Here is a 25,053-nt window from a genome sequence, read left to right as displayed (position 1 = left end):
GGGAAGGCACACTGAGGCTGTTTTTGTGCACACTACCGGTACGGTATACGTCACTCACTCCGCTCCATACATACACACTCCATAGGCGCGTGTGTATTATGTGTGAAAAAAAAAAAGATTGCGGGCATAGCGCCCTCTCTTGATATCGATTTAACATAGTGTACAGTGTATTTCAATCGATAAATTTGATATTCACAGTACAGTCAAACCTGCCTTAGCGGCCACCTGTCTATAACGGCCACTGAAAAATCCCCCCCCCCCCCGAGCTACCAAGTCTCACGCATTCGACGTGGGACTCAAGCATTTAGGGCCTGTCTCACGATCTCACGCAGGGCACCCATTTTTCTCACGCATCGGGCGAAGTCTGCAATTTGTGCCAAAAATAAGGAGCATAGCTCAAAGGATTCAAGTGATAGTTGCAATTTGAAGGTATATTTTCCTTTTTTCTTTCAAAATTAGTAAAAGATAGTCACTTAAGTATGCACCAGATCGCATCATTAAGAGCTAATAATTCAAAAAAGCTCCCTACCATAGGAGGGGTGAAACCCTCCTCGTTCGCGCGAGCTCCGAAACGCCGATTCATGAAAATCTCACTCATAAAAGTTTTTTGAACTTGGCATCTCTAACCCCCCCCCCCCCCCCCCGAGAGAAAAACCCTGTTAAAGACCCTGTGTATAGCGGCCACCTGTCTAACGCGGCCAGCGGCCACAAATTTTGTTTCCCGCGGTAGATTTTAACATGTCTATAGCGGCCAAAGAGCCAATAATTCAGCGTGTTTTTCTGTTTTGTAGCCGTGCCAGTCATTCATGGGCAACATTTAGTGATCATCAGTATTATTCGCCATCGCTACAGTCATCACTCATTCAGTCATAATAATGCATTAGTGTTTAGCTTTCTTCACGACTGTACACATGCTAATGTGCAACAATTTCTTAAACACCGGCATTGTTCAATGCATGAAACACACGTGTGAATACATACACACATACATGTTCAGTACATATAAGTACACTACAGGTACTTATAGATGTATACAACGATGATACATGTGCATGTAGGCAATGCACACAAAGTTGGATGACCGCTATAGACAGGTTTGACTGTATTTATTTGCATCTGACAAGTGATGTATTCCAGTTGATTTATAATGATCCCTTGTCACCTGTAAATCATTATTAAATTACAATTCATTTTTACACTGCCTTTGGTTCTATTAATCTGTAAGATACTAATCACTAAAAAGAAAAAGAAATTATAAATGTGTATAAAACGATATCACAACAATTACGTTTCTTATGAGATCCTTTCGATGTAGAAGCAGTGAGGTATCATTCGTTACATCATACCTTTATCATGACTAAATGGAGAAATTAATTTGTTAAGACTTGGATATACAAAAAAAAAACTGTCAATACAGTCAAACCTGTCTATAGTGGTCACCCAAGGGAGGCAAAAAAAGGGGGAAATGAACATTATAGACAAGTGGCAGCAATACCAAAGCTATAGACAGAGTCTTTAACATAACTTTTCTCTTGGGGGATTTTTTTAAGTGGTCATATATGGAAGGTGGCAAGTTTAACTATACTCATGCAAAGTCGAATGATTACATGATTAGACATTGTCTTTTCAGAGATTAGATATTATCTTACTTTTAGTTGGATCAGTATCTTGATAGGTATTCAAATACATGGGGGTTTTTTTTGTCAATAATGTTGATTTTCAAGTTCAATTAATTCTAGAGGCCTGGGATAATCCTTTTATCTCTGAGTCAAGAGTAGAGTGCAGCAAAAACAATAACCCTACTTTTGCAGTTATTCTAGACCAACAATTCTTGTATCTGACATTTTCTCCATTTCAACTCATGAGGTACATAAAGGTATACTTCAGAACCCTAAAAGAATATTTGAAAAGAATGTCAGCTTTGTTATATACTGATTTCTTTATCCTTGCAGCAATCATGATTAGAGTATACCTGATGGATATGCCAAGTTTCACAATTATTTGGCAATTTCTTTGCAGTAGTTTCTGTGCAGGATTTTTTCTTTTATTAATTCATCTACTGGGTATTTATTTTTGCAATCATTGTGCTGCCACACATTTCTACACCACTTTAAAGACTATTCTCTAAAAATCCACACATCATGCTTTTGGAAATGGAAGTACAATGGCAATACACTTAAAACATGATCAACTAAGGAATCAAATGCAATCATTTTAAATAACATATTATTACTCAAGGCAATGTTGGAGATGAATTCTTACTGACTTTCCTGGGAAATGAGGAAAATATTATATTCCATCACTTGTAAATTAACATTTTACTTTCATATCATTCGTGAATCCTTTTGTTGAATAAAAGTATTATAATTCATTAATAAAGGTGCAACAAATTTATTAGAGACAGAATTTGTACTTATTCTAAAGAAATTGAAGAGTTTCCTTATTTGAAAGATCAAACTTATGTTATAATAAAAGTAATAGTACCAGCCTCTGGAAAATGCAGGGAAAAACAGACATAGTGTTCCAAACTGACTTTTGTCAGTGTTTTGACATTTTTGTTTTAGTGTGTCAAGTCTTATTTTTGTATGTTTGCACAGTCTTTCTATCTTTAAAGCATTAAGCCATATACACTAGAAGTAATTCATCTACTGAAAATCTTTTAAATATTGTTACTGACATGGCTCATCATGACTTGTTGTATTGGTGCCCAAATAAACCTCGTATGCATATGAACAACAAATAAAATAATTATTGTTTACAGCACAGATTTGAAAAGCCAAACTTGCAACAAAAAATTAAAGATGATTGACCTGACATCTAATCTTGATTAACATTAATTTATCAAAGCTAAAAATGGTGCTATTTCAAAAACTAAAAATGAAAATAACTCCAATACTCTCACTTATTATCGGTCATATGATATGCTGTTGATAACTCGCATAATTGAATGTCTAAAATTCTTCATGAAGAAGTATTTCAATTCACTATTCTTGTAAAAAAAAGAAAAATTGATTCCAAACATGACAATGTAGATTATTGAATGAAAAGTTAAAAACTGAATTGGTATGGACCATAACCATTTTTAAAGAGTTTCTAGCCAATACCCATGGTATTCTTCTGTTTATCTGTTTGTCTCTCTGTCTGTCTCTCTGTCTGTTTCCCTCTCTCTCTCTCTCTCTCTCTTTGTTTCTTCATAATCACTTCTTTATAAGTCTTTAAAATGTTATGAACATTAAGAAAATGAAATGCATTGATCAAAGAGGATTGTTAGTCACTTTATGTAGGGTGGTGAGAATCACCTCGCTGCTTGAAGTATGAGGAGTCACTCCACACAGAGCTACTATGAGGAATAGCGCCATCTTTTGACATATCTGTCATCACCGTTGAGACAGAGGAAATTGAATGAAAAACATGTAGAGGAAGGCAGCCAAGGATAAAGTGAATGGGGAAAGAGATTCAAGGAGGGAGAGTGTGAGGGAAGAAGATGGGATTGGAGGAGGGAGAAAAGATTACAGACTAGAGAGCAAAGTGTTAAAAAATTGTATAGATGGATATTCAGATGATAAATTACATGGATGTATTAGTCAATAGTTACAGGATCATGAAAGAAAGCTGCTTAGTACAAAAGGGTGAAGCAGAAATATATGACTTGGAGAAATGCGGAAGAGTTGTCATTCTCTCACCTCTCTGCATCTGTAAAGTCTCAATATCTCTTCATGTAAAAATGATATGTTAACACACAAGCACACAGGAAGTATATTATATAATGTGTGTGTGCTTGTGTACATATATATATATTATATATACAACTGTATATATATATATTATATACTTCAAAGAGTATTATAAAGCCAGATTTTGTATGTTTCGAAATTGTTTAGTACACTAACGAAACATAAGGCAGAAATCAAATTCTGAACAACTTTGCAGGTGGAAATGCATTAAGGTCTTACACCAAATACCTAGACTTCAGAACACAATGATTCCATACATGAACATTTATTTGGAAAACTTTGAAGAACAAAGAAAAAGATTAAAATGCGCTCATTTTGATATCTTCAAAAATATTTCTCGTTATGTAACGAGTGATGTATTATCGAAAAGATTTAATTTTCATCTATTTCATGACGACCCGACTTAAAAAATCTTGAAAATGGCTTTCATCTGTTTTTGCATTCAAACTCTTTATACCTTGGTGTATGTATGTGTGTGTGTGTGTGTGTGTGTATATATATATATATATATATATATATATATATATATATATATATATATATATATATATATATATATATATATATATATATATATATATATATATATATATGTATATGTATATATATGCAAGTTCAAGCTTGTCTATTATGTAGAGCATGAGAAGGGATCACTGAAGGCTTCCTCTTCTTGCACTGCATATATAATTATGTGTATGAGTTTATACACACAAACACACACACACACACACACACACACACACATATATACATATATATATATATATTACATTATATATAAATGCATGTATATGTGACCGTGCATCACAAAACCAACAAAAAGTCGCACACACTAATTTTGTGTTAGGACTGAAAATAGGTGAAATGGGTCAACACAGCCAATCTTGAGTTTTTCATATTTTCTGAAAGAGAAAGTGTTTTTCTACATTATACTAAAGTTTGGGATCATAAAACGAACTGAAACTTGTGTTTTCAGGTGTTTTTTCGAACACTTTTTGGTGGAATAGTGTCATTAGGTATTTTTCAGAGAGTCCTCTTTCATTTCTTAAAAATCCTGTCCATACTCTTCACTTTCAACTCCAATAACTTTGGAAAGAATGATGCTACTGCATTGAAAGTTGGTATTAATCATTTACAAAATATGTTAATAAAGCATGCTGAATTTTAGCTTAATCTAAGAATCCCTTCATTGTTGTTGCTCTGGTGCTTAACATCCTGTTTTTTGTTCCATTCATCACACAGCTAGCACAGCTTGTTAAAGATTAAGCGCTTGAATAGACCCTGTACTTCAGAGCTTCTTTTCTCAGTTCACGCTTTCCAGAGTGTGCGCTTTCTTTCCAATATTAGGATAGGTTAGGAGGGTCCATTTGAATTGAGTTATACATCATTTTAAAGCTTAAAGTCTGCTCTTTTAGAATCTGCTCTTAACTAAAAATCCATGTCTGGCGACTTTTTGTTGGTTTTGTGATGCAGGGTCTCTCACATATAATAAATAAATATATATATATATATATATATATATATATATATATATATATATATATATATATATATACACATTTCTTCCTGTTTTTTTCCAGAACTGCTGCTTTGGTTTAACTGATAATCAAGATATTACTCTCTTTGAAACCTCTTTTCCTTACAGTTCTTACAGTGACTTTTCACTCTTTGTATTTTAATATGACTTATGGTACATAAGACTGTACTGACTGAAAGCAAACAAGATAGAACAAGGTATCATATAATAATTTTTATTACAGATTAGCTTCATAACTGCACAGTTTTCAGACACTGGTGTCATAATCCATATCATTATGTATACATGGTGTAATATATACAACATTAGCTAATTACTAAAAAATAAAAAAATGTATCTTTATCTACAGGCTAGATTGAAAGGAAAATCCCATACAGAACATGTGCATATATAGATGAAGGTATAGCAAAGGGCAGAATATAAAATATCAGTCGTCAACTGAACAGAAGTCACAAGATACTATCACAGGATGCTAAAATAGTCAAAATACTGAAAATACAAATGAGGATATATCAACCAGATGAAATGTATCCTAAATGAAATGAAAACACTTGGGAAAACTTAATGTGCTATGTAATGCAGCGGATAATATTTTGTGTCACAAGTAAGCAAGTACGCTGAAATAATTTTCATGCCAACATGAACAAATGATTACCCAAATTTATGTACATATATATAGAAGTATTTGTAGAGTGCCATCCCTGAATTAATCGTATGTTCATGTTTTCTAATATTGACGAGCATGAGCTTGTTAATTCCTCAATGAAGTAAATCACAAATAACTACCGAGTACCTTAGTGTGTACAGCAGTTTACCTGGCAATGTCAGTTTATTACCTGTAACTATTTTACATATGCAAGAGATATCTACTGTTATAGAACTGGTCCCCTAAAACCTAAGGAGCAAAAAAGTTGCAAGGAATATGAGCCCTGCTACTGAAATACCTTGAAAGAAGAAAGTAGTCTTTTTGAAGAAAAAGGTAGTTTAAATCAAGTAAAGTTGACACATGTTCAAGTGATTTTGAAGTGTGTAATATGAGTACAGCGTGTCACATGTCATTTGGCACTTTTGATTTGTGATAGACAAATGTCAAAACATCTAATCTTGGAACCCCTTGGAATCAGCAAACTGTCCATGTACAATAACTTCCATTTCCAAATTTCACCACAGCATGTTCTGAACATCACATTGTTCCTGGGAAACACCAACCTTAAAAAGTACCACTGGTAGCTTTGGTAGATGAGGTATACACAGCACATAAATACATCATAAAATAAATTGATTCATAACTTTTCGTGGAAAGGAGTTATGCATACAGCTAAACTTACTCTTTATCAAACATGCTGGCAATAGCAAGTTACCCACCCAAAAGCAAGGAAAGTGATTACGCAAATTCATGAGAAAAGAGTGAAAATACATCACTTTTACCATTGACTCGAGAACCTGCACATCTTGCTAGGATTAGATTTGCCAAATAGCAAAACATCCCACAAAGGGATGAAATTCATGCTCACGAGTTTGTAGCAATGCCATTAAAACAGTCAGTAATAATTCAGCTTTGCTACATAGAGGCGTACCTGTAGCCACCTTGGGCAAGACATTAAATTCAATTGCATTACATCTGTTCAGAACACTATTTATCATAAAATCGTACAAATAGACTCACAGGTAGAGGAGAACCACAATTACAATGCACATATGCACCTAAAGGATAGCAGAGTCAAAATAAAGCAGGAATTAGAATAGACAACGAGAAAATGTGTTAGTTTCAACGACTAGCTGTGCTACTTTGATCTGATGAGAATGACAATCTATGATAATTGCACTACATCACAAATGTTGCATCGAAATCTATCTCTGAACCTGAATAAATCTCTGATATGAAATAAACCTACAAAAATATTGTTTCCTTTCAATACTTGTTTTCCATCAGCCTAAGTCAAAGTATTCTCAGAATTAATTGTGAATTAATTCAACTTATTTCATTTCTGATTCAAAGCACAGTTTCATTACAATAGACAATATGGTTTGCTTTTTTGTGGTTACTTTTTGTTGAATATCACAAGCACTAACACTTATTTTTTTTCCACATTGGCTCCTATGAAGAACTTCACAAATCATAATCGCTTTGACAGTCTATTTCACAAGTTCATAAGCATGTTAACTTATGTATTAATCTTACTGTGGCTAGCACTGACCAAACCAGATACGTGTTTCCCTTGTAGAAGCTCACTCCACTAATTTTAAATTCTTGATTTTGAATTTCTGGGCATCATAGTTGCCTGTACAAGGTACTATTACTTGCACTGAGAAATTTACTGTAATGCATGAAATTGACATTAAAAAGTACAAAATGTCAAAGAAAGCTGAGTAAAGATTGATCAAGGGAAATGTATTATTACTGTTACATTAACAAGAAAGGAGCCTTGCTTTTTATGTCATTTGAAGCCTTGAAATGATTTTCAATATTTATTCTAAAAGTGAACTCATTGCAAAATGTACTACTGTAAAAGTGGATATTTTTGCTTGAGTGATTTTTCACACTTGGCCAGGCGAGATGCTTTGCTTGTTTTTACTTCTGCAGAATCAAGACATCAACTACAGAAACATACAGCAAGCAAAAATATTTGTGTGCTTTTATTTTTGCACTAGTTTCTAGTAGTGCAAATATTTCAACACCGCAAAAATTTCCGCTTTTGCTGTATCTCATAGTAGATCTTTTATTCAGTGCACAATCAATGTACAGACAAAACATCCTTCCCATGAGTCATCATGTTATGGTTTACCTTATAGTCTTATAGGTAGGTTCAAACAAGACAGAAGAACAATGTCAAAAAGGAAGCACAAGCTAACTACTGAACTGTAATATTCTGTTTACTATATTAAATTATGAACTTACATTGCTTGACTCTGTAGTAAATGCCAAGATGGCAAACAAAACATTCCCAGACACAGCAAGCATTGATTTGAGTAAGAAATGCAGCTATAAAAAAAGATTATCTAGCAAAGCAGCATACAATAAAGGTTCACATCCCACTATCATACTAACACCAGTCAAACTCCAACGAGTCTTAGTATTGGCAAACATCATTCACATGACAGATGTATCATATGAACATACACTAAAATCAATTCTCCTATAATTTTGCATGTTGTTCAGCAAAACTGCAAAACAGAGCTTGATGATTATGTGATAGTGCAGTACTACATGTCAAATCACAATGTTAATATTCAATGTCTTACGTTTTGACAGGCTTTTGATATGTAGTAGTCACACTCAGAGTAAGTTACTATCATATTATAATAAAAAGGGCACCAGTTGTTGCTGTTTTTTTTTTTAAAGAAATAAAGAGAAATATGGAGCAACATATCAATATATGATAACCTTTTAAAAGTATCTTTCCACATGTCCCAGAAACAAGAAAGCACAGTACTTCTCCATTTGTTTGCCTATCTGCCAAGCCATCATACAGCATCTAATATCATTTGAGGAAATTGCACTGGCTCAAATTCACTTCGCATTTTGATGTAGTAACATGGTCACTAATGAACTGACATATGAATGACAAATTGTTTGTTCTTTGCTAAGCCAGTGACACCAAGGATAGAAATACATCTGCAAACATGGAAGACAAAATAAAATGGTAGATGGCATCTAGCAACTGAAATTGTGCTACAGTAAACACTGGCCACAAGACGACATGATTAAGACTTCTGAATGCTGACATTCAACACATGAATGTAAACATCTGACTCAAAGTAATTGGCAAAAGGGAATATGTGCTGTGGCAATTTTAAATGTAATGGGTGTCAAGAATTAAATAAGCAAATCACATCTGGAGTTGAAAGATAAGTATGGCTTTAATAGGAGTAATCACATCTTTGTCAAGATTCAACATATTACACCATTGCAGTTATAAACACAATTCAGACATAACAGCCAATGTAAATCCAATAGGCACAGTTACCATTCTTTGTATATAATTCTGATCCCTGATAGAACAGGAGAGGGCAGCACACATCCGCAAACAAACCATGTAAAGAGAATATTAGTGAAGTCTACTTGCATGAAACGATGCTTCATAGGCAACTACATTTTTTACAGCTCCTAATCAAATCATCCTATAGAGAAGTTGTTGAGGCTTATCACTTCAAAGTTTACAACTACCAGTATCTTTCACAAGTTGGCTGTCCTTCATTGATTGACATTGTCATTTGCAAAGAAGGGCATTTAAAACTGATGGCTGCTGCTGAAATTGCCAACATGTCTGATATGATACCTTAACTTCATACTTACTAACTCCATGTATAACACACTTCGGGCAATGGGATCTTGAAACACAAGCTCTTGCCTTCCTGTATATACTCTGGTTTCAAAGAAGCAAAATTAGGACTTCCAGAATATCTATGTTTACTCATTTTCTGTTCATCTCATACTTGTGCAAAAACAGGAGTAACTGTTGTGCTTTCCATGATCAACAGTTACTTGTAAGCCTACTCATGGCTTCATAAATGGCTGTCCCCCCTTGTTCTGTACACCAAGGTTGGGTATCAAGATGGCTGAAAGATAACAAAGACTGCCAAAGATGTATTCATTTCTTCCCATCATTCACTGAGTTGACTGTCCTTCTGTGTGCTGGGTATCTATGTATGAAGAAGTCTGGATGAGACTAAAGCTTGTTTCACTTCCCTCTCCCTTTCTTGGTTTGCTGCAGCAAAAGAAAAGAAAAAGGAAAACCCAAAACATGCATCAAATATCTATTGAAAGGTGACCAAGTCACAATTGTATATTTGAAATGAAGAATGATCAGCCTAGGTAATCCATCTAGATGTCACTGAATGATCACTGGCATCAAATAATATTACACCCTTTATCACCAAAATCAATCTCCTTGCAACACTTTTCATTTCCCCACAGTCTTCTTACATTCAGATATCATCACATAACCTCAAACTAGCGAAAACAATGACATCCTACACTGTGTCATATCAAGTATGGTTATCATAATAAAAAAAAAAAAGATTCCAGTTGTCATTATGATCATCATTACTACTACACCACCATCAATGCTAAGCTTAAATCATTATCAGTAGAATATGTTATCATCATCTTAGTTATCACAATCACTGCCATCATTCTCACTCTTATTCCTCTTCCTCCTTTATCACCATAACTATAATCATAATCACTATATCACCATCAAAATCACCACCACCACCACCATCATCATCATCATCACTGTCATTACTATCACCATCTTATCATCACTGCCACCATAAACATCCCCATCATCATCATCATTATTGCCATCATCACCACCACCACCATCTCAACCACCAACACAATCATCATCATCATGATCATCATGATCACCTATCACCATCACCATCACCATTACCATCACCAACACCATTACCATCATCACCATCACAATTATTATTATTATTATTATCATCATCATCATCATCATCATCATCATCATCATTATCATCATCATCATCATCATCATCATCATCATCATCATCATCATATCATCATATCATCATATCATTATATCATCATCATCATCATCATCATCATCATCATCACCATCACCATCATATCATCATCATCATCATGTCAGAGATACTATTAACTCTCACCCTTTCTTCAGATTTTGTCAACTTACCTTCATGGAGAGTTTGAGTGAGTCAATCTCATCTTTCTGTGAGGTGAGTTTTTCATTCATGCTACACAGGTGATCACTCATCATACTCAGCTGACTCTCATAGTTCTTTGTAGTCGTCTGCAGTTCATCCTGTAAATGGTAACAACAGAGATGGTTCTAATCTTTAAAACTGAATTACAGGTAATAGCTATATACACGATAATGGCAAGAATCATGAACTGTCAAGAAACTGAATTCATACAGTACTGTATGACAAGACAAGACAGCATGCATACATCCCAGGAATTTACAATGATGGTTGCCATCCTTTGATTCCATAACCTGAATGTCATTTGATCTCCAAGTATGATACACAAATATTTGCAACAAAATCTCACTTGTCATGTACATTTTGAAGTTTTGAATATATCTGTCTCTGTACATAAAGTGTACATCTACTTTTTGAATTCCTGTAGAATATTATTTCCTCTCTAGCAGCATGTTTGAGCTCCAGTAGCCATACTATTCTTGTTTTGCCTTGTGGTCTTTGAAAGCCAGAAAACAAGCATATCAACCTGTTGAGAATGAGCTGATTTAGCTCTCGCACACATTTCCCATAGACACCTGCCCGAGTATACTTGGGACTAGTCTCCAACACATTTAAAGACATAATTTACGATTTGCAGATGAAACAAAAACCAAGCTTTCGTGCCTCAAACTAGTTCTAAAATGTGAGTTAGGGAGAGAAACAAATACTGTAAAAATTTGAATCCGTATTAAATCGATGTTAAAGGGGATGGCTAGTACTAGTAACTGATCAGTGGGAATTAGTGGAAATGCTGGGGGATGATTGTTCCAATTCTTGTGAGATTCATTTAAAAGTATATCATATATCTACTGTTGTGTGAAAATTATTTGCTTCAGAATGGCCTCATATTCAAGTAATGTGCAATCTAATATTTCCAGGTAAAATAGCATGCCTGTACCGTGACGGGGCGATCGTTAACGGCCACAACAATAGATATATAATGTACTTTTAAATGAATCCCACAAGGATTAGAACAATCATCCCCCAGCATTCCCACTGATCAGTTACTAGCCATCTCCTTTAAGCATTGTTAGATACACAAAATGCAATCAATAGTTATGATAAAAATGTTTTAAGACTAATCCGTCTCCAGTTATGGTATATTGAGAAAAATACTAATATCTCCTTATATTTTAGGCTTTATTGCAAAAATTTTATATGGTAGGATGTTTTGTGATACAACAGACCTACACATATGCATCAAATGTAATATCTTGAACATTTTTTAAATCACTGCTCCCAAAGGTTAACAAGACCTTTAAGATGAATTCAAAGATATGAATGTACTCTCTGCACTCAAATGGATGTATGCAAAGCTTGCAAACATGTTAAAACCCATGGCATTTTCATCAAGCATAAAACTAAAATGGCCTGCATTATGACTGTAACAGTTTCTGTAATGTTTGAAAATACAGTATGGACACTCTAGCAAGTTATGATTTTAAAGGAAATCTGGGTAAGACTGTGATATATAATCGTCAAAATATTTCAATCTTGTTGTGTCACTTCAAGTAACCATCAGTAAGATGGCATTGCAGTTAATATACTCTGATCATTCAAAACATAGCACTAAGAGCTGCTCTTCAATGCTAAAACCTTTACAAACAAAGAATAAATCTCACATCAGAGATGTAAAGTTAACATTCACATCAAAGAAAACATTCACATGATAAATGAATCACTGTCCAAGCATGAGTTTGTCCTTCTATTTACAAGAAAATTGATGTTTTCAGAGAGAAAGAGAACATATCCATGGAATAAACAGGCTTTTCTCCTCTAACTGATTATATACAGTACAAATACAGGATTTACTTATTTATGGGAAAAACTAGGAACTTATACCAGATAAAATGCTTCATTGTAGCTTGTGACAAAAAGGTACTGATTGAATTGTATAGTAACACATCATTTCATGTCACATCAGAAGAAAACAGCAATATAAACTTTAACACTAGTACCCTTATATTGCTGACTTGGTGACATTGGGTAGCAGCTATCATGCCCTTCAGACTGCTGGTATCATAAAACAGTCATATAATTTGTTGTTGTTGGAAGGGATCTGATAAAATATGAGCAAACAACCAGCAAGCCAGGTCTTAATAGCCTGTAATGATATCCATTCCTGCCAGCAGGATAGCAGTGTTTCATCTGCTTATCATGATATCAAAACTGGCAAATTTTATGCCGGAGGAAAAAGGAAGCCGTATCACAGCACCAGGATGATATCAAACTTCACAATGACATGGAAACACAGATCTATCTAGGTTCAATTAGTCTGTCTACTAAGACTTTTTATCTCACTGGAGAAACTAAAAATACTGCTTCATATTCATCACTACCAAAGACATAAGTACTAATTCATTATTTTTGTAGATACACTGTATATCTTTACATTAATGAAAAGTTCAATCATTCTGCATGTATACATACAGTGTGTGAAATGCACATACAAATTACTACCAATAAAGGAATGCTAGATCAGCTGTTCATATGTGATCGTTGAAATACTTGTGGATGATGTAGCCATTGCTTTCTTTCTTGTTGAATATCACACACTCACAAACTAAACACATTAAAGGGGAAGGCTAGTAACTGATCAGTGGGAATCAGTGGAAATGCTGGGAGATGATTGTTCCAATCCTAATGGGATTCATTCAAGAGTTCATTGTATATCTATTGTTGTGTGAAAATGATTTGCTTCAGAACGGTCTCACATTCAAGTAATGTGCAGATTAATGCTCCGTCACTGACCAGGGACGCTAACCTGGAAGCATTAAACTGCACATTACTTGAATATGAGACGATTCTGAAGCAAATCATTTTCACACAACAATAGATATACAACGAACTCTTGAATGAATCCCATAAGGATTGGAACAATCATCTCCCAGCATTTCCACTGATTCCCACTGATCAGTTACTAGCCTTCCCCTTTAAAAAAAATATATATATCATCTGTTGAGCTATTTGGATACACTTATAAGTCCTGAAGTTAGGAAAGGCTGGGAAAAGGCACACTCTTTTCTGACATTCAAAGGCAAATCTAAATTGATGAATAAGAAAAGTACATGTGTGATGAAAAGCAACAAAGGTTTCCTTAGGAAGACTATTTAATAAGCAGAGGACGATAGAATGACTAGACACAGATGGTTGGTCAAGTGTCAGTTTAGCTAGGCTAGGTGGACCATGGACATACTGGGTGTGATGTAGGAAAGTTTGCTAAAGTTCAGGTTACTGTAAATGAACTCTACTGGCAGTCAGACAGGGCAAGTAGAGGGCATGGAGTGAAGGAGGAGGTGACACAAGGTGTATGGAGGTGAAGAGGGAGGCTACGTACAGGGCAAATAGAGGCCAATGTAAGGGCAGCCCTGGGTGACTAGGGGTGAAACTTAAGCCACAAAGTCCTACAGCTCACACTTCAATTAAACCGCCCGCCGGCTGATGAGTCCTGCCTGCTTTCCTAAGCCAAACCACCTTTTTTTGGCAGACATGAAAATGAAAAAGAGCTGGGGGAGGAGGAAGGGACTTTGTGGTATCAAATACTACACACACTGTTCACTGGAGATTTTCACCACAAGTATTCAATTATACTACTTGAGAGATCACTGTAGAAGGCACTGGTTGATAAGTATGAATTAAAGGTTGTACATATTTTAGTTCACTTTGAGTAACAATGAAGACTTCTTATTTTTAGCCGGTATATTGGACTCTGTGTAAGCAAAACAGGAGTCTGGTTGTCAAAACACTAGCCTTAAGGCTCTGGACAGTTTGAATCACAGTGTCACTAAGGGCTTCATTGCAGCCTATTTTTTAAAGTTCAATTCCACTTAAAAGATTACAATAGAATTTTTAGCATGGGAAGAATGTAAGAGCTAAAGAGATAGTATACAATTACTACAGGATAATAAACACAGATCATACAGAGGTTGGGCTGCATGAATTCAAAATGTGCTTGAAGTGTAAAAGAATAAATTTCTTTCAGAGTCATTCAAATGGGATTACTGTTCAAACAGCTGTAGGCAAAAATTCCTTATGGTGTTTTCACTATATCTCTTGATTTTAAATATATTTTGAAAACATCAGGAACACAGCCTTAAATTAATCATTTTCATGTTGCTGACACCCCTGCAAAGAATTGATTGCAACAAGAGGTGTGTTCACGTTGATGGTGAAATACCACCATATTTCATATTGTGAATAAACATACACTGCGAAATACATTGTTGAAATTATGATATTTAAACTATGTGTGAATCATGTCACTAAATACAACCAATCATCTAGCGGTGTATTCCTCTAAAAACTGATACACTTTGTGTCTTTTTGCATGAGAAATATGCACATAATGCTTACCAGATATACCACAGAATTTCGTGAATTAGAAAGGTATTGAATTAATTTCTGCAATATCGATCACTGTATTATTTCACTAATGAGAATGATATGCTGACAAATTACTATGGCATTTAATACCACATATTCCAATGTGAATACATCTATGCATACACATGCACTCACACATGTTTTGAGCTCTCTCGTAAATTTGTTTGATATCAATGCAGCCTACTTGGCAAGATTGCTAGTGCATGACACATGACAATTTCAATTCATCACAATTCCCTGCATCTACATCTCTGACAGGTGAGTGGAAGGTTACCACTTTATACTTCATAGCCAATATACAAAACAGCAGTTTGCTTCAGGAACCCCCTGCTGTGAAAAGGTGGGTAGGAGATTTGGTTGAATGCAGGTATTATAAATACAAGTACAGGTCAGGAGGTAGAGTCAGGATCAGTCCCTCGGGTTCAAATTTGGATTAGATTGAAATACCTTGAGTAAACTCTGTGATTAAAGAAAATATCCCCAAGTGAGGATTCCAATAACACAGAATGCCATTGGAAAGGTGACTTGGTGTGTCACAGACTAAATTTGACCGGGAAGGAGTCCCAATTTTAGCCTTAGGAAAGCCTGGTGTTGAGCCTATACTGTGTCAACGAACTAGTTTATCACTTTCAGTCAGAAATATTGGAAAAGGCAATATCATGTAGAATTGAAGAAGAGCTGGTGATTTGTTGGTTTAATATTTGACAGGGCAAAGTGGACTTTTGACTGTAGCCGGGTGGGTGGCAACCATTATTGGAGCCAATATCTGAGGTAGGAGAGTGCATTCAATACCGGTAGTAAGTGTCTCTGATCTGGGCAGTTTGGCTCCTCAGTAAAATTGCAGATTGCTCTCTTCATTTCTCTTTACACCAAAATGAATTACAGCAGTGATCAAACTTGAACAGTGATGACTTTTCCACCAAAAATAGCAAGTGGTGAGAGGCAAGTGGTTTATCTGTCACCCCCTCTAAGTACCTCAACCTCAAAATACCTCAATAAACCTCAAGAAATCTCAAGATGCCTCAAGAAACCTCAAGATGCCTCAAGATAGGATGGATCTCAAGACAATATTAGTCTCAATGATCAGACCCCCTAACTATTGCATTAGGATACACCCTTTGTGTCCTGATTTCACTAAGTTTGGAATTGAACAACTCATACACAGATATGTGTACTTCAAATTATTGAGCTGGTCTGATTAAAGATAAATCAATCAGAAACCTGTATTACCCAGAATTACCCATGTATAATTTTCTGAGGCATAGACATCCCAACAACAACAACAGCAGCAATAGCAACAAAAAGAAGACGAAGAAGAAGAAGAAGAATAACAACAACAACAACCACAACCATCACCAACTCTGGTTGAATTAGGATTTGATGCCTGCACAGCAAAGTTTCCTGTGATGAAATCTGGACATCACAGCAGCAGCTACAGTCTTGTCATCCCCACTCCCTCACTCTCTACCCTGGGGGCACTCCTGGCTGGACCACTTCCACATTCCCAGCCCAATACCCAAGACAAAAATAAACCTGAGGTGAGACTTTGCACTTGACCCTGTCTCTAGTTTCCCTGTGCTGCTCTGGGAATTTGGAGAGGGGGGGGGGGGGGGGGGTTGGGGTGAGTAGATTGCTGCTGTGTCTGTGAGGTTACCAAGAGCTGGGTCAAAAGTGATGTTGGAAAGATGAAAAGTGGGTCGTGGGTTCAGGCTGAGCTCAAGAAAGAGTCCACCAGGGTTATTTTAGTGTGACAGAGTAGACGTAGATGTGATGTGTTCATGGCTACAGCCTACACAAAGTCAGCCATTTCCTGGAAGCAATGTGTTCCCCTAATAACCTCTCATTCCATGCCACATCAGCAGCCAGATTCTCTGTCTGATTCACAGAATAAACCAACTGGGGGATTTTTTTTTTCCTGAAATATTTGGGAACCTCAGCAAGAATCCATCATTTGATTAAATGGGAACATGCCACCTAAAGAAACATAAAACACATTTAATTTTCTTCACTTGATTCATAATTAATGTGTAACATGAATTTGAGTCTTAATGTGAATTCCATAGTGAAGACATGCTCAGTTGATTTTTGAAATCTTTTAATTTTGAGACTTGTGTGAATGAGCCTAGTACACGTACAGGAAAGTAATATTATACAAAGTCATATTCATACATGTACACATATAAAAGATATGGATGAAAATTAGTGATGGGATGAATGACTATGCTCACTATATCAGAATGCATGAGAAAAGAATCTAAAGGGAAAATATGTCCCCTAAAATTTATGGTATTAATTTCTTGTTTTATACCACTATATTGAAAAGATAAGAAAAGAGCAGGTGTGAATTTGAAAACAAAATGAGACCTTAATTCCCACCAGTGTAATTTCATTCACCAGCCACAGACCCCATCCTTTGTAAAATGAAAAGCCTAAATCTTGGCAAGCATTATACTCCAGTATGTTCAAGAAGGTTCTTCGACCTTCCGAAAAAGAACATTTAATGCACAACTTGAACTTTTCACAGCAAGAGGCTTGCACTTGAAGAGAGAAATTTCTTGTTTAAAATACCAAACTCTATGAGTTTTCACAGAAAACTGAAATAAATGCACTCTATACTCCCAAGCTGCATTATTGTAAAAATACAATGACATTGTGATCAGCCACAGAAGCAGGTATACCTCATACTTCCAGGGAGCAGGATTGGAACGCTGCGCTATTGATGCAGACCCAAGAAAATTCAGCAGACTAGTGATTTCAGGGCAATTGAACTATGCAAATGTAATCTCCCCTTGCCTCATGGGTGAAAGCACTCCCTGCACGGCAAAATTGGATAATAGACACCCCGTCAAGAGTGCTGGATGGGTGCAGCTACCCCCGCGGTCAAAGAATGGTTATGTCTTATTTGCAGTCGTTTGCACATTACATGCAGCACAGACCACGGATTGTACCATTATGTCACAGGGGATGGGAAGCATCTAGTGTAGCGAGGGACTAGTTTGCACAAAGAGGGCAGAAAGGTGAAGGTCGTAGCTAGGGGAGTACTTGTCCTTTAGTGAGGGAGAAAAGAGAGGAGTTCTCTCAGCAGGTACAGCCAGAGTGATGATGGTGATGAGTGGATGTACAGAGATGCCCAAAAGGGTGCACACACACAACCAAATATGGCTGATGGAATTAATAGTGGGGCTCACTCACTCACTGCATGTTAAATACCACATTATGAGCTCTTTCTACATGACTCAAATGCACTGCATGTTGGTCGTACAGTCTGGGACATTTGAGAAAACATGGAATAGACTTTCAACACACAACATATTTACACTCAGTATTAGAGCAATCTGACAAAAATTCTATCACAATCAGTATCTTGCATAACAGACAAACATTACTCGGTAAGCGAAATACACAGTGTTCATTACATGATCAGATCTAATTTAAAAAAACCTATTTTAAAATGTAAAATCTAAAGATCTAATTAAAAAATCTAAATTCGATAAACATATTGCTTTGTAGATGATAACATAGTGATTCATTTTGATCAAGAATTGATAACAGCATCAATTAGTAGCCACAAAAAGTAATCAGACACCCCCCCCCCCCCCCCCTCATTTCCACTCTCTCATTCAGTGGGTTCAGTATGAGCTACGGAGAGGAAAAGTGATAAATGAAGAAAGAAGAAGTGATGAAAAAAGGACAGCAAAGGAAAAAAGAGAAAAGATCAAAATACGGAGATAGAGATGGAGAGAGATGGAGAGAGAGATGGGGAGAGAAGCATGAAGAAGAAGTAGGCAGAGAAAAATGATACAGATATGATCGTGACATTGATATAGTGAGCTGACTTGTTTACTTGTAGAGGTTTGGGTTCTAAAGGCAATCAGTCATTTTCTTGTCATAGTTTATGAGTCATTATTACACCCATGCTTTCATACTAGCTTGTTTACAAGTCATTGATATTGTTCACAGCAGGTAATTCTAGCCTCCAGTTACCAGCATGTTCTTCCAAATGCCAAAATCCTACCACGGCAAAATAACTGAAGCATGTCTGCGTGTCAAATATAAACAGGTAGAGGGAAATAAAGCAAGTGTTTGTGTGAGCCATTCCCATTTATAAATAGTTTCTCCCTACTTCCCAGATTATCGAAAAGCAGTCTATCTATGCACTCTGCAGGTTGGATTATTTCATTTTTATTGGGGGGTGCACAGAGTGCAGTAACCATAGTGAGGGACAGGGTGAACTATGGGCTGTTAACATGAGAGTCACGTAGCCAGTCATGTCAGTGATTATTGCTGAATATGGGCAGTGGGAGGGGAAGGCTCCAGGGCTTCTAATAAGGGAGTCTGAGGCAGAAAGCCTTAAATGGTTCTAATATCACATTCTAGTTCACTTTATTTATTGCCATAAGTGTCTATGGACAGTTCAGCCAGTAGTGGTGTACCAATGCAATGAAACAGTAGCAATAAAGAACTTTTCATTGACGATGTTCTCATAACCGATTTAACATCTACAGAAACTGAACATGTTACATTGGAAGGACTAACATACCATATTAATAATGAGATTATTTTGAAGGCTTTACCTTCACTTGTAAACCATTGTGGGAAATGGGACAGACATTGATTGATTGTACAGGGAATAATTTTCCAACTCAAATTTGATTAATGTAATTCAATTAATGTTATTTCAGCTGATGAATAATATTTCATATGATATCATGTACATCTGTATAGAAGAAAACTGCTACAGGAAAGAAAGTGTTTGTAGCAGTGGTACATAAAATGAATATCGAATTGTAATGCAATATCAGGCAAAATTATTCTCTGCTGTAGCTTAGATCGAAGATGCATGAAGTCTGCACATCAAGATATTGCATTCATGGTCATGCTGTAGAAGGTTATTGCCGTAAGATGTATACAACATCTCTGTTTTTATACTAGTGTGAAATACTTTTAGCACTGAGAGGAAAGCCACAGAAAACTGACTTTGACTGCTCAAAGTCTTGGTTGTTTGAGCTAAAATTTGAAATTTCTCATTCTGCTACCTTGATAATGATATCTTCTGATGAACTATGGTAAAGTTTGTGAGAGGTCAGAGGTGAGTGCTATAAATAGGCAGAGTAAAATTTGCGTTGTGATTGGTTGGATTGCATCATGTGATTGTGTAAAAACTTTGGTATAGTGAACGGCTGTGCCACTATACCAAACGCTTACAGTGCGCGTCTACACTTTATGTACACAGAGATTCACGCAGGGAGGGGACGTAGTATAAAAGGACAAGGCCAAGCACATGCACGCGGAGAGCACTGGACGCAGAATGTTGCAGTTTATATGCGAGTCTGCTCTGTGATGTGCAATCCAATATGCACACGTGGCTTGGCTGTACTAGCATCGCACGCTGTGTACGTAAACAAGCTTTATAGTTGCAGTTAACTCTGCGTGCAAGAAATCAGTGCCGGTACGGTGAGTCTAGTGTTAGATCTAGGGCCTAGACCTATGGAAAATACATGTAGGCCTAGTTCGAGGGACCTATTTACTACAACAATTAGTGCATGTTCTATTGATGCACCAGTACTGGACTATAGAACTCCAAATACTAAATTATCCCTCGTGCAGTTCTATTCACCGAGGCCGCAGGCCGAGGTGAAACAAAACAGCACTCGGGATAATTTAGTATTTGTCATTCTCTAATCCAGTATAGTGCATCATAGAGCATGCACTATTTGTATAATATCATATACTCAAACTAGTACCTTAGCAACATATAACACCCTCAAAAGAACAAGATGTCATGCCAAAAGAGATAAGAGAACTTGCAAATTCCCATTTATTTTTCTTCTTGCCAATCAAATCATTCGAATAATTGTTATGACAATTATGATGATGATGATGACAATAATAATAATAATCATAATAATAATGATAATAATAATAATAACAACTAGAAAAGCACTCTGAGAGCGCAGACCTCCGCCAAGCATGCAGCTTATTTCCACCACTGATCTTGTTCTTCCATAGAGATATCATACGTACACACAGCATCGGTGCTGAAAGTCGCCCGATTCCCAATATAGAAGCCTTTGTTACGTCATAAAACCTCAGCTGCACGGCGCGCCTCGCCCCAGCAGAAACTAGAGCACGCACTTTAGTGCGCGCAGGCAAACCTCAAATACGCGCAGCCTGAACTCCCAAGTTCATTGACCCTACCTGCCAAAATATCAAAAATCCTTCATAAATTCCCCAAAAATTCTCGGATCATTACCAAAAGTTAATCGTTTGTTACTTGTGTCATTCTTAACCATTCCTGCAAGTTTCATCCCAATCCGTTAAAACACTTTTTGAGTTATTTTGAACACGGACAAACAAACGAACGAACGAACGAACGAACGAACAAACGAACGAACAAACAAACAAACCAAAGGGAAACGAAAACATAACCTCCTCCCTTGGCGGAGATAATAATAATAACAATAATGATAATAATAATAATAATAATAATAATAATAATAATAATAATAATAATAATAATAATAATAATAATAATAATAATAATAATGATAATAATGATAATAATGATAATAATAATAATAATAATAACAAAAACTATGAAATTACGGATAAGGTGTGCATCCTAGGTATGCAAGGCTAGGATACTATAAAATTGCATAATTTTGCATGTGTAATTTTTCCCACTCAGCAGGGTATAATGAATTTCACATGTTTGTAATTCTGCATAATGAAAAACATCAGACAGTGTTACATATCACAAGAAAAAAATATTTGCATGCTTTTACTTCCATGCTAGCTTCTGGTCATGCAAAATGTGCAAAAGTTTTCATACTGCAAAAATTTCCCCTTTTACAGTAAATGGTAATACATGCACTGGTAAAAGGTGCTGATGTGACAATAGATAAGTAGAAAGAACCCTGCAAATGACCCTTTTTTGTAGGATATTAATGTATGAGCATGTTCCTTCTTTCCCAAGAATGTACAAGCCAGTTATTTAATCTATATCACATTTAGTTCTTGAAATTCTTTTGCCTTTTAATTGAGTTTCATGATCTAGTTGTCTTACTGGAAACCATAGGCAGCCATGTAGAAATCACTCCTGGTCAATAATTGCAATGTGATAAATCTGCTACACTGCCATATACAGCATAATCTATTTAAGACCTTTTCTACTACTGCCAAACATGTCAAGAATCAAATATTCTCAAGATCTCTCCGATCTGCCTCTCAGTATCTGCTTCAAGTAACCCAAGAAGGACCAAGAAAAAAAAAAGAGAAAAAAAAATGGTGAAAGAACTTTCGCTTACGCAGGTCCAGTCCTTTGGAACTTCCTCCCCTAGTCTCTCATATCCCAAGCAAATCCTGAACTGTTCAAAAAACAATTGAAAATTCACTTATTTCGTTTAGCTTTCAATTCTCAGTAATGTCATGAGTATCCTAGAACTTTGCCATTGTGATATATGATTTCCATTTCAGTTGTTATTTTGTATGGTCATTTGTGTACATAAAGAACTTCGAGAACCTGGTTTTTAGTTGAATTGCAAAATGTAAAATTATAATGTTAATGTTATCATTCTTATTATGTTGAACCTTTTATAGGCGACAGAAATCAAATGACTTGGTAAGATTTCTATATAGGATTTTGGGGGCATCAATTTATCAATCATGAAAACACATTTTTGGATATCCACTGTTCAGTTGATAAAAAATTGAAATGTCTGTTGCTCTTTTTTACCTACTTACAAAAATTTGTGGTTAGTTTTTGTGGGGCTTATTATGTTGAAAGACAGGGAAAGTGTCGATAAAAACTAATTCTAAAGGGCAAGGTCGCTGGAGTGGATTTCTCATATTGACGCCTCTTTGTCTCTTCCTGGTCACCACTGGTAACATGTCTCCCCTGACCCTCTCAATGGAATATTCTGACTATGATTGGCTCGGTGAAGATGCTGCAATATATCCCTCCTATTCCATTGTGAGAACAGGGAAAGTGTGTTGTCACACTATTCTGAGGGGCTTTGTGACCATGGTTTCTCTGTGGGGAGGGGGATCTGTCATTTTATTGGATTTCTATTTTTGTGGGTTAACTTGCAGCCATACAATTTTAAGTTGACACATGTACATGTCCTGTAGAGATCCACAAAAGTCATGACACACTATCGATGTGTTAAGTGTGCATGGATTAAGTGCGTGGGCATGTGGTAATATGTGTGCGTTTGTGTGTCTGTGTGCACACAGGGAAAATGTGGGACTTGGCATAGCTCTACACATTTGCCTCACACATCATGCTGAGGCCTGTGAACCTCAGACCTACTTTTTCTGTTTACTTCCCTGCAGACATTATGAGGTAGTGTGCAGAGAATGTTATTTTTCAACACACTATCCCCTGGGCTCATCGTCCAGGGGGAAGTACCCTAGGTATCTTGATCTGTCAATTGTGGATGGACCACTTCATTACACCCAGGGGGTAGGCAGCCTTTTGGAGGGTGCATGTAATCAAGCCTGGATGCCTACTTTTCATCCAAAAAAAGAGAGAGAGTTCTCTTTAGTAATACAGCACAGGACCCTCACGAGTCTGAAGAGACAAATACAGATGTAGGGTCTGGACAAACACAAGTTGTATTCACAGAGAGCTTGGCTGACAGTACTGCTGTCATCTATCCACACTGCCTCATGGAAAGCCGTTGCACCTTGATTATCAGCTTTCACTGTACAAGGCTGAGAAAGTGGAGGGGCTACCTTCACTCTGGAGGTGAAAAGAGTAAAACAAAATATTGCCCCTACTTGTGACCTGATATATCCCTCTTAGTCTGAATTTAGAATCTGGTCACGAATGTATGTGTGATAGCACCTTTCTTCTCTCTACAAAGCACCTCGCTGGGCCAAAGGTTCAATCCTATAGAGCTAAATGCCTCACACACTGCTTTAGAATAACAATTACCATTGCACAAAAAAACTGCCATACTCACTTGAGCATATATGCAGGTTGTTATTCTAGCCCTATCCCCCCTCTGCTATTCTACCCCTTTGCTATTCTAAGGGGTATGCGAGCCCTGATAGAAAACACGGTGTACAGTTGGGAATAGAAGCATACAATGAAACTTGAGGCAGTAATTCATTGGGGGGTACTTGCTGAATATCAGCTCCGAATAATCAGCACCTCTACTGTGTAGTGATGGAAGAATGAGAACAAGAAGGAAAAACGTGAACTTTGCAACACGCAGCACGAGATATAATTTTCCTATTTTCCTCTGCACGACACGGAGCGAAAAAGGATGAGGCTGATTTGATAAGTGAGAGAGTAAGCAAGAAAAACTGGTCGGACTGACCCTTACTTGACTTCGGAGGCTGAGGAGAACCCCTAGCCCAATTCAATGTGGCCATTGTAACCTGTGACTGAACCCATCATGTAGCCTGTGCGTGATGCGTTGACAGCACATCGCCTCACCCTAGCCCCATCTGACCTCATTCCCGGTCTTCTGACCTCAGCCCTACTTCTTTCCACTCTACACAACCTATCGGCAAACGATTTTCACCAAATTACACCGATTTCCGCGGATATGTGACAGGTCGCTCATTTTCATAATGTATGTCAAACGATCCGCCACTCCTCTCGTCCCCACCGTTGAATATTACATGCAGTCAGAATCGCTTTACAATCACTTC

The 25,053-nt window shown here is 36.6% G+C and overlaps 1 protein-coding gene across 1 annotated transcript in view; it reads right to left on the bottom strand.

The window, feature by feature from the left end:
- Window positions 1–9,837: 9,837 nt before the first annotated feature.
- The window catches only part of LOC139740884 (protein phosphatase 1 regulatory subunit 21-like), a 129,298-nt gene continuing 114,082 nt past the window's right edge, over window positions 9,838–25,053 (bottom strand). Inside the window, exons 19-20 of the mRNA XM_071651468.1 lie at window positions 10,941–11,069; window positions 9,838–9,980 (exon numbers count right to left, since the gene is read on the bottom strand). Coding sequence (XP_071507569.1) covers window positions 9,954–9,980; window positions 10,941–11,069 — 156 coding nt within the window. The 3' untranslated portion in view covers window positions 9,838–9,953. The remainder of the gene's footprint in view (window positions 9,981–10,940; window positions 11,070–25,053) is intronic.

Source organism: Diadema antillarum, unplaced genomic scaffold, assembly GCF_040938485.1.
Source record: "Diadema antillarum isolate AM-2024a unplaced genomic scaffold, OU_Dant_1.0 seq00000889_RagTag, whole genome shotgun sequence".
NCBI lineage: Eukaryota > Metazoa > Echinodermata > Echinoidea > Diadematoida > Diadematidae > Diadema > Diadema antillarum.
The sequence above is the reverse complement of the archived record's forward strand: the minus strand, read 5'-3'. Positions and strand labels throughout refer to the sequence as shown.